At 30.6% G+C, this 12,838-nt stretch overlaps 1 protein-coding gene and 1 long non-coding RNA gene across 4 annotated transcripts in view; both read left to right on the plus strand.

The window, feature by feature from the left end:
- LOC105556863 (Fanconi anemia group D2 protein) overlaps positions 1-4,812 on the plus strand; it is a 12,944-nt gene extending 8,132 nt beyond the window's left edge. The window contains exons 10-15 of the mRNA XM_012003977.1: positions 1,282-1,594; positions 1,681-1,887; positions 1,953-2,250; positions 2,390-2,607; positions 3,997-4,205; positions 4,284-4,812. Coding sequence (XP_011859367.1) covers positions 1,282-1,594; positions 1,681-1,887; positions 1,953-2,250; positions 2,390-2,607; positions 3,997-4,205; positions 4,284-4,430 — 1,392 coding nt within the window. The 3' untranslated portion in view covers positions 4,431-4,812. The remainder of the gene's footprint in view (positions 1-1,281; positions 1,595-1,680; positions 1,888-1,952; positions 2,251-2,389; positions 2,608-3,996; positions 4,206-4,283) is intronic.
- Positions 4,813-7,585: 2,773 nt separating this feature from the next.
- On the plus strand, positions 7,586-10,145 carry LOC105556864. 3 transcript variants are annotated; one of them, XR_001008564.1, is made up of 4 exons: positions 7,586-8,912; positions 9,211-9,675; positions 9,763-9,824; positions 9,920-10,145. It is a non-coding gene; the product is annotated as an uncharacterized LOC105556864 (long non-coding RNA). The 3 variants fall into 3 exon arrangements; XR_001008562.1 differs by having other exon boundaries at positions 9,211-9,824; XR_001008563.1 differs by having other exon boundaries at positions 9,763-10,145.
- Positions 10,146-12,838: the final 2,693 nt, after the last annotated feature.

Here is a 12,838-nt window from a genome sequence, read left to right on the forward strand (position 1 = left end):
TTTTAGATATTCAAGAGAAAATTTTAACTTTTTCAATGTTTAGCTTATGATATCTCGATAACTGTTTGTCGAAGGGAAAAGTAGTATGGGACTTTTTTACTTGATTTGGTCTCAGGAATATGCTGTTGCAATAGTGCTTCAATTATTGAAAATTTTTGTGTATGTAAATTTTATGTATGTTACAATACACAGAAAGTTTCAATAATTGGAACGCTATTGCAACGGCATATTTCTGAGACCAATCAAGTAAAAAAGTCCTGTACTACTTTTCCCTCCAACAAACAGTTGTCGAGATATCATAAGCTAAACATTAAAAAAGTTAAAATTTTTTCTTGCTGTTTCAGACAAAAGTTATTCATATTAATTAGTAGAATGAGATAGTATAATAAACAATAGGGAGTTTCATTTAAAAAATTGAAGGTAACTTCACGTGACTTTCAAGCAACTCGTCAAGGTCAAACTAATGGCACAATCTTATGTCCCCCTTCAAACCAAACAACTTTTGTCTGAAACGTTTTTCTCTGCAATCAAAAATAAAAAGTTATTGGAGGGAGTGTTATTAAGTTGGGACACCCTGTATATATACAATACTTCCATTTTTAATTAATTTCAGAAAAACTATAGAAATTCAGTCAAAAGGAAAAATTTGTATAAAAATAAATTTATGTATGCAAAATTTCTTTCTTTGATAATGATATTAAGTTATATGTAATTATCATTGCAAAATGATAGTACCAATGTAATAACAGCATCTAATTTCATACCATTATTTCAGACGTAAAGTATTATGAGTCTATGTTTATGTAAACTCTTTTATTTTACTTGAATTTTAGTTTTGGAACATGATAAAAAATGTTGAAATCACTAGATACCTTATGAAAATCCTATTTCTTTTTAATAGATACAATAAAAAGATTGTCTTTCAACAAGGTAATAGAAAATTTGACTAGTGAGAAAGCAACGCAAGAAAAATGGAGTAGAAAGTGAAAATAAAAAAATCTGATAGTATCAATTAAAAATTTTTTATAATATACTAATAAAGTATAAAAAATTCACATAAACTTGAAATTGAAATTCGGAAAACATGGTTGCTACAACTAAAAGCTTTTTATGTATAACTTTTAAGCATAATTGTTTATTTCGAAAAAAATTTATTTTGTGTTGAACAAAATATTTGGAAATAAAAAGGTAGCTGGTAATCTCGGGATACTGCATACATAACTTCTAAATTGTCATTATAACCATTGATCATGTTTGATAATATTGTGTTATGATATTTAGATAGTCTACCTTTTGGAAGTTAAAATAGATGTGTCATCACAATCTGAAACACAAGGCATATCAATAAAACAAGTATGTTTTCTTGTAAGAGAACTTTTGGCAATATTTGAAAATGAACCCTCTGAGTGTTTCGTGAACGATTTAATACAATTATTACCAAAAATCTGTTCAAAATTGGATGATGTTGTTAGTAGATTAAGACAAGATGACAATTATAATTTCCGACAAGGTGCAAGATTATTATTGCGTCTACTCACTAGTATTTTTAATTGGAAAGGATTTTCAAGTGTAACATACAATGCATTGCTACGCGGTATAGTATTTTTATTAGCTAATTATAAGAATTGGTATTTTTAATATCTAATATGCATATTACTTACATTCTATTCATCTTTTTAGAGGGATTGCGTACTTTGGCTAAACTGGTCAGTGAAGAAAATGCTACACTGAAGTCTTGTAAGGAACTTGTTACAGAATCATATAAGTATTTTGAATCGTTGTCAGATATTGCTACAGAAATAACATTAGCCACTGCTCTTATCAACGTATGTCAATCCATAATGAAACATTCCGAAACTTATGTCCAAGAGTATAAGGGTAAACATGGTATGTAAGTAATATAAACACTTATTAAAAATTTTATAAATTCTTCATTAACTTGTTGATTTTAGCAAAATTAGCATACAGCTTTCTTTGCCTGGAATGGCCTGAGGATAAACATATTGGTTCTCAATATAATTTATCTGTTATTCAATTATTAAATAATTGGATAGACAATGAACCATCACCATTAGATACAGTAACATCAATTTTGGAATGGTTACCAGATGAAGTTCGCAATTTTGAAAATATTGAAGATTCCTTGACCAGAATGCCTTCTGTAAAAAGAAATATTTTTCACTTATTATATAAAAAATTATTCGTCGGTTTAATTAATGGCATTAATGTGTCATTGTTAGCTGTTAACTCGTAAGTATTATTTTCTTTTTGTTCTTGTGAAAGTAGAGATCAAATTGTTTTAGATAACATTCACTGAATTTTCCATTAATATACATTGAAGTTTTTATGAAAGATTTATTACGAATTTATTGCTTAAATTTTTTTCTAGAGATCCAAAGAGAATAAAGATATGGCACAACATTACATTAAATGTTCAAAAACTTGTACAAATTTGTAAAATGTTGCAAAAAAAAACTATCATACAAACATTTTTGCGATACATGCCACTATTAATAAAACAATTTCTAAATACTGGTATGCCAATACTTGAGCACAATCTGAAGTATCAAACAGACGATGTAACTAGTATTCTGAAAATGATGCAAAGTAAGGAATAATTATTTTTATTGACAAATCATGTAGAATGTCTACAAACTATAATCTTTATTTTAATAACATCAAGAATTATTTGACGCCAGTACATGACTAACAATAATTAAACCTTTAATCGACCATAGCTGACAATGTGTTTTTAACACAGAAAATTTATTATGAAAAATATTACCTCAGTCAGGGTTTGAACCTGGATTTCCCTAAACTCTAGGCGGGCGTCTCACCAATTCCACCACCGAGACATATGATAATATTTGTTGCAATAACAGTATAGATTGATGTCTACGCGTATATTTTCGACTTTTGATGGTTTAAACTCTGACTCAGGTAATATTTTCCGCAATAAATTTTCTGTGTTAAAAACACATCGCCAGTTATGGTCGATTAAAAGCTTTATTTTAATGATTAATTATCTGACAAATTGAAAATAAATATTTTCTTAATAAAAATGTCATAATATTTAGTATTGATTCAATTGAATTTTATTTTGTTTTTGAGAGTAGTAGATACATTTTGTTGAGTTAAGCCCGCTGCAGACGATGCTATTTTTCCTGCTGGATTGCTTGCAATTTACTAAATTACTAGGAATCCTGAGTGCTGAATGGTGCAACGATAGTAATTTATTAGATTGCAAGCAATCCAGCAGGAAAAATAGCATCGTCTGCAGCGGGCTTTAGCTGTAATCTGTTATTGCGTTCGCAAAAGTCTTTTTTTCAGTTATTTTTTAACTATTTGTATACATATACGTATACATGTGTATACATACACAGGTGTTTCAAATTTAAATGTGAAAACTTTAGGAGCATAGGGATTTGATAAAGTAAGAAAAAGGTCTTTTATATATAGAAATTTGCTCGGTTTGCTTTATTTTGGAAACAAATCACAAAAACAAATATATATCTAAGCACTTATTTATTACTTCTTTATTTATGTTTATTTATTTGCATTATCATTTCCTTAATAAAAGGTATTGTTCAAAACATTGACTTTTTTCTAACAATACAAGCATTGCATAGCTAGCACTGGCAATTTATGTTGTAGCCAGACACTGTTTTCATCGTATTTAGTGTACTGTAATTATGATTCATCCTCTCAGCTGTTCTCTTGAATCAATATCTAACAAGAAATATACTTTTCTTTGAGTACTTAAATCATAAGAGAAATACAAGAATGTAAATATAAACAATTCAGCGGCGTTGTATTTTTGTAATTTTCTTTCTTTTGTCTTACAATTAGTTTATGGATTCCCTCTATGCTTCCAACGTTTTGACATTATATTTGGGACACCCTTTATGCATGTACACGTGCTTGCACACAATTGACATAAAATAACATAAAATAGATATTTTTTTCTAGTTTATTCATTATAGATATCATGTTTAGGTGGTACAAGATACTTACATGCCATATGTTGCGACTGCACAGAGAAAAAGAATTTGCCACTGTTTAAACATGTACCTGCAGCAAAATCTATATCAGAGAAATTAATTTATAGTGTCAAAGGAATGTTGGTCCTTAATGGTAGTGAAGCAGCATTTTGGATGGGAAATCTTGTCAATAAGAACTTAGATGGTCATGAAATTCTTTCACAGGTTTTTGTTATTTTAAATTTATTTTGACTGAAAGAAACTAAGCTTGATTAAGTAAAGTTTTATTCATTACTTTTCTAGACATCATCAGATGAAACACCTTTACTAGACGTGGATAAAAATTTGGAAGAATTAGCAAATGCAACATCTGAAATTTTGGATTCTGATTTAGATGAAAATCCAATAGAAGAAACAGATGATGAAAATGACGACATTGTTGATTTGTAGTTGTATAATGGGGATGAGAAAAAGTATTCTGCACTCACAGAAATAATATTACATTAATACATTATGCTATAATATTATATCAAAAATTTGTTGACAATTTAACAGTGATAAAATATTATTTCTATAATTTTTACTAAAAATTTAATACTGATAAGATGGTTAAATTAAGGTTTAAACTTAGTGACAAATTAGAGTTAAATTTAGTGATAAAACAGATAATTCATATATAGAACTTTATAAATTTGACGGTTTTGGTTATTTTTTTGTTTGCTGCAATAAATTACAATTTATTGGTGTACTTGTAATGACTTGTAATGTTTATAAAACAATAATATGGTTATACAAGATAATTATGAGATAATAAATGTGTTCAAACACGCAATAGAATTATTAATTTTATGTTATAAAAATCTAGAGTATTCTAATAATATCAAACTATAATATGAATATAATTGAAATAATTCAAAATTTTTTAGTAAAAACATAACACGAAACATAAGATATCAAAACAAAAAGATATTTAACACGACTAGATGCTGCCAGAGTTTAATACATCTTATGATAACATTAGCTTGATTTAATATAAATTTTAATAATTTGATTTTACATTTAAGTTCAGTACTTTCATTATTGTCTTTTCAAGAACCACACACTTAACAATTATATTTTTAAATTTAAATAATATAACATCTCGTAAATGTATTTGTATAAAACAAAATTGCATGAAAACTGAATTTTAATATTATGATAATATAATTATGATTGTTATATGCGTTCCAGTAATGCCAATTTTTTTGTGTAAAATACCTTATTAGTTTTATAATATCTTTCGGTTATTTATTTTTCTGTCAAGTCATTTATATCCCTTTCGTCTAAAACATTTTTTTTATTTGCCTGATATTTGTTGAGATATTCAAGAAAAATTTCATAATCTTAATATTTAATTTACAATATCTCGACAACTATTTGTCAAAGGGAAAGTGAACTTTTTCCTCTGCCGCTGTTTCTTGAAAAACCTGCCAAGGTTATTAAGTTAACAAAAGTTTAGGCACTATTGTAATGGCATATTTTTGAGACCAAGTAAAGTCATAAAGTCCTCTTTTTCTTCTGACATAGTTATCGAGATATTATAAGTTAAATATAAAAATAGTTATCGAGATATTATAAGTTAAATATTTGGAAAAGTTATGAAGTTTTCTTTGACTATCTCAAAAAATATTAGGCAAATAAAAAATAATTCAGACAAAGTTCAAATTAATAAATATAAAAAGATGATATAATAAAAGGTCACGGTTTCTCCATTAAAAAATTTCAAGGAGATTTTTATATGACCTTGAATTTAATCTTACATCTTGTATCGAAAATTTTTCACAAATATATGTTATTTATAAGATGTTTAAGTGGCACAAATGGTTTGAGCCACTTCAACAAATGGTTGATCACATCCTGTGTAACTTAGGTTTAAAATAATTGATATTAACAATAATTTATATATCTGAAAGCTATTAAGAAATAGCTATATTTTTCTAACTAATTTACACAGAAAGGTTAAAACGCAGAGGTCTATTTTATTTTTAATTTTTATTAATAATGCATGTGAAACTTTGACCAATGCTAATAAGTGAATCTGACAAGTAAATAGAGTATGTCTTCTTTGGTCAAACTGGATCTTTGGAACTAATAGTTTTGTGTAAATTTATATACTTTTTCGTAAATCAAATTATGTGTATTTGTTCATCTTATAACTAGTTCAAATTTTCCGATATAACTTTTATAATAAGTAGAATAATGTTTAATAGAGAATAAATGTTAATACTCGTATCTAACAGTCATGATGTACAACAGTTTATATAATCTTAAATTAACAGTTTAAATAATCTTACGTTATACTTAAATTTTTAAACAAGTGTTATTACGTGACTTAAGTTATTACATGACCATACATGACTTATTGTAAAAACTACATAATTATTTGATTAATCAGATAAGCATTGATTTCGCTGTTCATCAATTCATTATGTTCGATATTTCATTCCAAGTTTTATTTTGTAATTTTATTATAATAAGTTTACAGCTTAAGCCAACGGCACACGATACTATTTTTCCTACTGGATTGCTTACGAGAGCCAATCAGGACACAGTTTTCGATCAGATGATTTAAGACTAAATCCTAATTGGCTCTCGTAAGCAATCCAGTAAGAGAAATAGTATTGTGTGCCGTTGGCTTTACTTAGGCCGGTATTCATAGTCCGTTCTTATATTGTTGCTCTTACCACGTGCTCTCTCTCTCATATTTTTGTTAGCTGTCGAACTGCATAGTCTACAATACATTTCGCTCGTTGACGAAGATTTTATTATATTTATACCTTGGAGGTTTGTACACTTAAATATAATAATTAAAACAAAGTAAATATTTATTTCTAAATTAAATCATATTAAAAGAAAGTATTAAAAGGGTATACTAAATCTTTTCATTCAGATGTTGAACAGTGCTCCTCATGAGTCACGCTACTTTTCCATTGTGTGTGAAAAGGTTATTTGTATTATAAATAGATGTATTAATCACAGTCGTATCTATTTTTTCAAATAAAAAATGTTTAAAGTTGACCAATCAATTAGTTAAAATTAGCGTGCTCACAATCAATTGTAACTTATTAAGTAATAGAAAAAATGTAGTTACATCTCTGAGAGTAAAATCATGTATGTATAATCTTCTACAATAAAATTCTAAATCAGATCTTGAAAACATTTTCATGACTGTTCAAAGCGTACAAATTTTGAACCATTTTATTGGTTTAAACATTTCTTATATGTAATTAAGAGTTAAAACACCAGTACATTGATGTTAGGATTTTCACTTCAAATTGATCTCATGAATCTACTATCTTTTATATTTTTTAAATGTATTTAACATGTATAATTCTATTCAATCAAGGCAAAGTTGGACAAAACGGGGTATTTTGGATTTGATGGCTTGTAATGAGTCATCTAACTATAATAAATCATTAAAGTTAAATTTTTTTACCTGAATTATTTTCAGTTTTTATTCATTTATCTAATCTACAATAATCATACCCATACAGCACAGCAAGGTTTCAGCAACATTTTAGCAATAATTCATCGCAAGATTGCAACATTGCCTAAACGCTGTTAAATGTTGCTGCAACACTGCTGCAATCTTGCAGAATAATAGTGAATCCATTCTTCGTTGGAAGCTGATTTTGCGTACACAGCTCAAAACAAACAGGTTATCTGAATGTGTTAGACAGTTTGCTGCTTTGTTTCATCTAACTAATACACATGTTTGAGGAAACAAACATGGTATTTATTAACTAAAATTATTTCTTTAGAAATAAAAATGACTCATGATTTAGTAGAAAAATTAATGTAATTTAAGGTGTCCTAGTTATAATCTTCGTGTTGTTTGGCACAATAAATCGCATAAATCTGTTAATGCTGATTTCAGGCAAAAAAATATTTACTGAGATGGATACACACATGTGATTTTATTGTCACTGGATCGCATAAACCTTTGCATGTGAATAATGAGTTCTAAAAGCTTAAATGCCCTGTTTTATCTAACTTTCCCCTAATTTATACATTTTTTGTAATTATACATATGTAACTATTCATATTCATTAATATCTTAAGTAAGCAGAACTAATTTTAGTACCTTATAAAAATTACTCTTTCAAACTAATATCGATACAATATAATAGACGTTAATATACTAATCTTTACTCCATAATAAAGATAAAAAATGTATTCATTAGATACTAATCTTAAATATCATTGTTAATTATTGTTAAATGCAGATATTTTTTAAATTATTTAAATTATACTAAACATGCCTAGCTATTGTCCACCTAATAATAATTGCTTTAGTACGATATATCCCTTGATGAACGAACATGTTGTTCTTGATTGTCAATCTTGACAATGACATGAATATAAGCAAGATATAAACTCATAAATATAAATAATCTTTGCAGGATAATTGTACGGTACTTTGGTATATATCTCTGATATAAACATACGCCGTACTTAAGGAGAAATAAATTTATTGAGTATTATTTACAATATTTAAGACAATGGTAAAAATACATCATTTTTATGTAACTTTTTTCTTTATAATTTTTTAATAAACCATGAGGGACGAGAAAGGACAATGACTTTCACCTCCTTAGAGATTCAAGAGATCATTTTAACATATGCTAAATAAGATTATTATACTGCATACATCTCGTTTCTTTTCAGAGAGGAAAGATGATGACATCCCCTTATAAATTTTTACATTGTGAGAGTTGTAATCAACAGCCCTATGTCGGCAAAGTACCAATAAAGAAGGAAAATCTATGTGTTGACTTCATCTATCAATTTGTGAAACATAGCAATAGCATAAATCGTACATGTAAAAAGATAATTGGGACACCCAGGGTTTTTCCAGATTATGGACAGTTTACAGACAAAACATTTACCATTGTATGTATATATAAATATGTGATGTTAATAGTTTCATAGAAAATTGTGAAATATATAGGAATCTAACGTTATATTAATAGTACTTTGTAATATTTGCTACTTTTTTTACTCTTTTGTATAGCAATATTTGCTTCATCCAGCATATGTCCCTTATTTGACCAACATACAGCATGAGGACTCATTGTCTTTTAGCACCCTGTGTAACGATACGTAACATTTGTTTCGATAAGTAAGATTGTTAAGGAATTAAGAACGTTTGTGTTCAGATAAAACTGTAATAAAATTTTCTGTTTTGCAGAGCTTGAATTCCACGAAACTGTATATCCAATCAGAGTTTCTATATATGAAGTGTATAATCCTGGATACGTAACTGAAATTTGGGCTGAAAATTCTCAACTTCACAATCAATGGTTTCTTTTATGGACTGGAGAGGCTCAGAAGGCTCCTCCGACATCACGGATATTTTTCCCGCCTTTACAATTTTGTGGCTTCAAAACCAAGAGACTCAGACTACAATTTACGGATATGCCTCAATTGTCACAGTTCCAACACCTCATAGATGCTGTGATGCTTATCGGTTCTTCAGAATTAATCGTTCCTAAAAATCCTAAACAGAGTTTAACTGATCTGTTAATAAGTATTAACAAGTATTATGAGTGTTTGGATGACCATAATTTAACACCGAATTATGAAAGAGCCCATTTGGATATATTCCACCTTGAAAAGGAATTGTGTTTGAAAGTTGTACTATAACTAGTGAAAGGTATTATAATCGTAATAAAGTAATATTTGCCAGTATTTTATTCTTTTAAATTATATTAAAATAAATTTGTTCTAATGTTTTTCACAGTGATATTATTAAACACTCTTCAATCCATGGAACAACCAGGTGGCGATTTTCGTGTGCTTCCTGTAAAGTATTCGAAGACGTTTATTGCTCGTTACAATATTTGTTATATTTATTAAAGTGATATCATGAATTAAAATTTTATTTATTATCTTTGCAGACTGAAATGATATTGGAAGTATTGAAATATTTGGATACGACGGCGTTGTGCCGCATGAACAGAGTAAATAAATATTTCGGTGAATTAATTGGTACGATTTTATATTTGTATTTGCCATATTATATTTCACTGTACATTCAGACGTTTGCAGCACTTTGATCTAAGTTTGAAAACCGTGACTGTTTCGCATTTCGTAAAGCTTATTAAGGTGATGCTGGAGTCTCTCTGTTTTACCGACATTTTTTAATTAGGGATATCTTTTAATTGGCTTTACAGAATTGCAAATTTCTTGTACACGATTAAAGTTCGCACAAAAATAAAAGTCCGTCTGCTCGACTTTATATAAAAAACGAAAAAAAATTAAATATTTTGGCATGTAGAGCTGTCACATGACGATAATATTTGCTTATACAAAAATTCTATAGTTTATATCTGCAAAATGAGGCCGGAGAGACCTAGAGACAACATGCAAGAACAATATTGTGTACTTGGAACTAAGATTAAAAGTCTAGAAAAAAAAGATAGGGTTAGAGAAAAATTTATAAATGCAAATACAGCTGTAGAATGATAAATAGAGGACTGCATGATAATAAGATGGCGCTGCAATCTGGTAGACAAGGAAAGATGTATCGTATTATTGCTCTCTCTTTCTTTTTTATGTAATATACATATACGCACACATACATAACTTTCGCGTTGTCGGTAAAACAGACAGACTCCAGCATCCCCTTAACGCGTTACTCCAACGTTTGCGCGCGCTATCAAATTAAACTGGGAAAAGAATTCCCGTAACGGAGCCGACCCGTCATACGTGTCGGTCTTTAATTTATATCCGAGCTCCGAATGCGCAAAGCTCTCCCCCTCGCCCCGCGCGACGGTATCCCCACAAGCTCTATTTAAGGAGGGACTTAGCTGGACATTCCGGAAGCGCAGGAGCTCCTTGTCGCGCTGTCGAAGCAACTAGCTCTGAGATCTCAACGGCCTGCCGAGCCTGGTCCTCGCGTCATCGGCGCACCTTCTCCAGTACCTCCTGGAAAGTTGCGGCACCCGCATCCGGCTCTGGAAGCTCCACAATCCGCCTCTTTGGTCGTCCGGCCATTCCTCCGCTTGATCCCGGACGAGCCCCCAAAAATTGTCACTTCCTCGCGTCGCGTGCGCGTTCTATACGTGTCACTCACACTTATACACACTTACGCACCTGCTCTTACGAAATGACTCGGACTCGGGTCAACGAGAAAGGAGATTTATTGATAAAATACAGCAGAGCGGAGGAGAATCCGTCTTTTCTAAAACTTCTCCGGAAATCACGTTAATATCTCCCGCACTGAGAGAAAAATATAGTTATTTTTGGCCTCAACCATAACAATGTACATTGTTAGGTCAACCATATAACTTACGTTGGAGGAATCATAAAAATATGGTTGAGGCCAAAAATAACTATATTTTTCTCTCAGTGCGTTGCTAAGGAGCGCTCGTCAATCTCCTATCGATTATGTACTCGATCCAGCTGACTCGCCAGGGTCGCAATAACGCGGGCGCAACAGTATATATTTTCTTTTTCGCCCCAACCGTCTTTCTTGGCTGTTAGGGGGCTGAACTTTTAGTGGATATTAATATCGCATTGCCTTATCTCCAAAAAAAACAAATGAAAATTATTTATAACATTTAACAGTAATAGGAATGGAGAATCGTAAATGATGCAAGCAAGCATCGAAACGTTCTAATCGTTATCGAATTTAAATAAAGATATATGAATTTACTGACGACAATGTTTTACCTAATAGAAACTATGTTATAAAGTGTGAAAGTGTGAAACGGCACGCAGGACAGGTTGGAAAAACAGTATTTAAATTCATACCCTTGACTTTATAACACGGTTTCTATTGGTGAAACATTATCGTCAGCTCCTATAAGTGTGCTGGTCTGCAGACCCAATAAGAATTTCTGACTTCGGCTGCGTAATTTAAATACGCGAAAGTTGAAATTGTGCAGGTCCTCTAGTATCGTGTTCAGAAGCTCCGCCGATCGCCGCGGGCCCAGCGGCAGGCTCGGGCGCGCGTCGAAAATTCTTATGAAATCTACAGACCACCACACTTATAGGAGCTAAATTTTTAAATTTATCGCCAACAGAAACGTATGCGTAAATTTGGCTCTTACAGACAAGTTGCAATGATTTCTAATCAATTGACTTGCAACTTCTGCGCTAAGATCACAAATTGTTACTTTACTGCCTGAACTTACAAGCTCTCAAGCCAAGAAAACACTAGAAAATGCACTACTCATTTCAAATCGTTATAACTCAATAAAAAAATCGTAGCTTAATGATCGACAGCTCATTTTAAAGATAAAATTTTACGATAAAATTTAGCAAAGATACCTAAGTTTGAATTTGTCTCTTTTTGCACTCATTTTAAGTAATCGTTTAATTTTGTTGAGTAGTGTATTTTGCCTATTTCTTACAAGGGACCGTTTCAAAGTGTCGTCCCCCGATTTGGATGAGCTTTGAATATGTTGTTTTCCAGCTAAAACTAAGAGACACGTATTTTTTTATACGTGCCCTAACGCGCTTTTAGGGGGTGAAACACCCCTGTGAAAAAAATCGGTTTTTCTCTTTCGATGCGAATATCTCCTAAACTATAAGAGATAGAAAGTTCTCTTTTTTTTATAAATTAAATGGTTTCAAAAGTACTACAAAACGACGAAAGAAAAATTCTAATTTTTTTAAATTTTGCAACATGCGTGTCTTGGACTGGGACGTTGGTGAACAGGGAAACCACGTCGAAGCTTACCAGGATGTCGTTGGGCTTGGTTTTTATCTTGGTTATTCTGTTCACTCTGGACATCATCAGAACATCCAAAGAGATTCCATCCACCCTGTTCCCATTAATAGAACACTGCCTCAACTCCACCTATTTCCGG

This window comes from Vollenhovia emeryi, unplaced genomic scaffold (assembly GCF_000949405.1).
Source record: "Vollenhovia emeryi isolate VEMERY1.0 unplaced genomic scaffold, V.emery_V1.0 DF939739.1, whole genome shotgun sequence".
In the NCBI taxonomy this organism is placed as follows: domain Eukaryota; kingdom Metazoa; phylum Arthropoda; class Insecta; order Hymenoptera; family Formicidae; genus Vollenhovia; species Vollenhovia emeryi.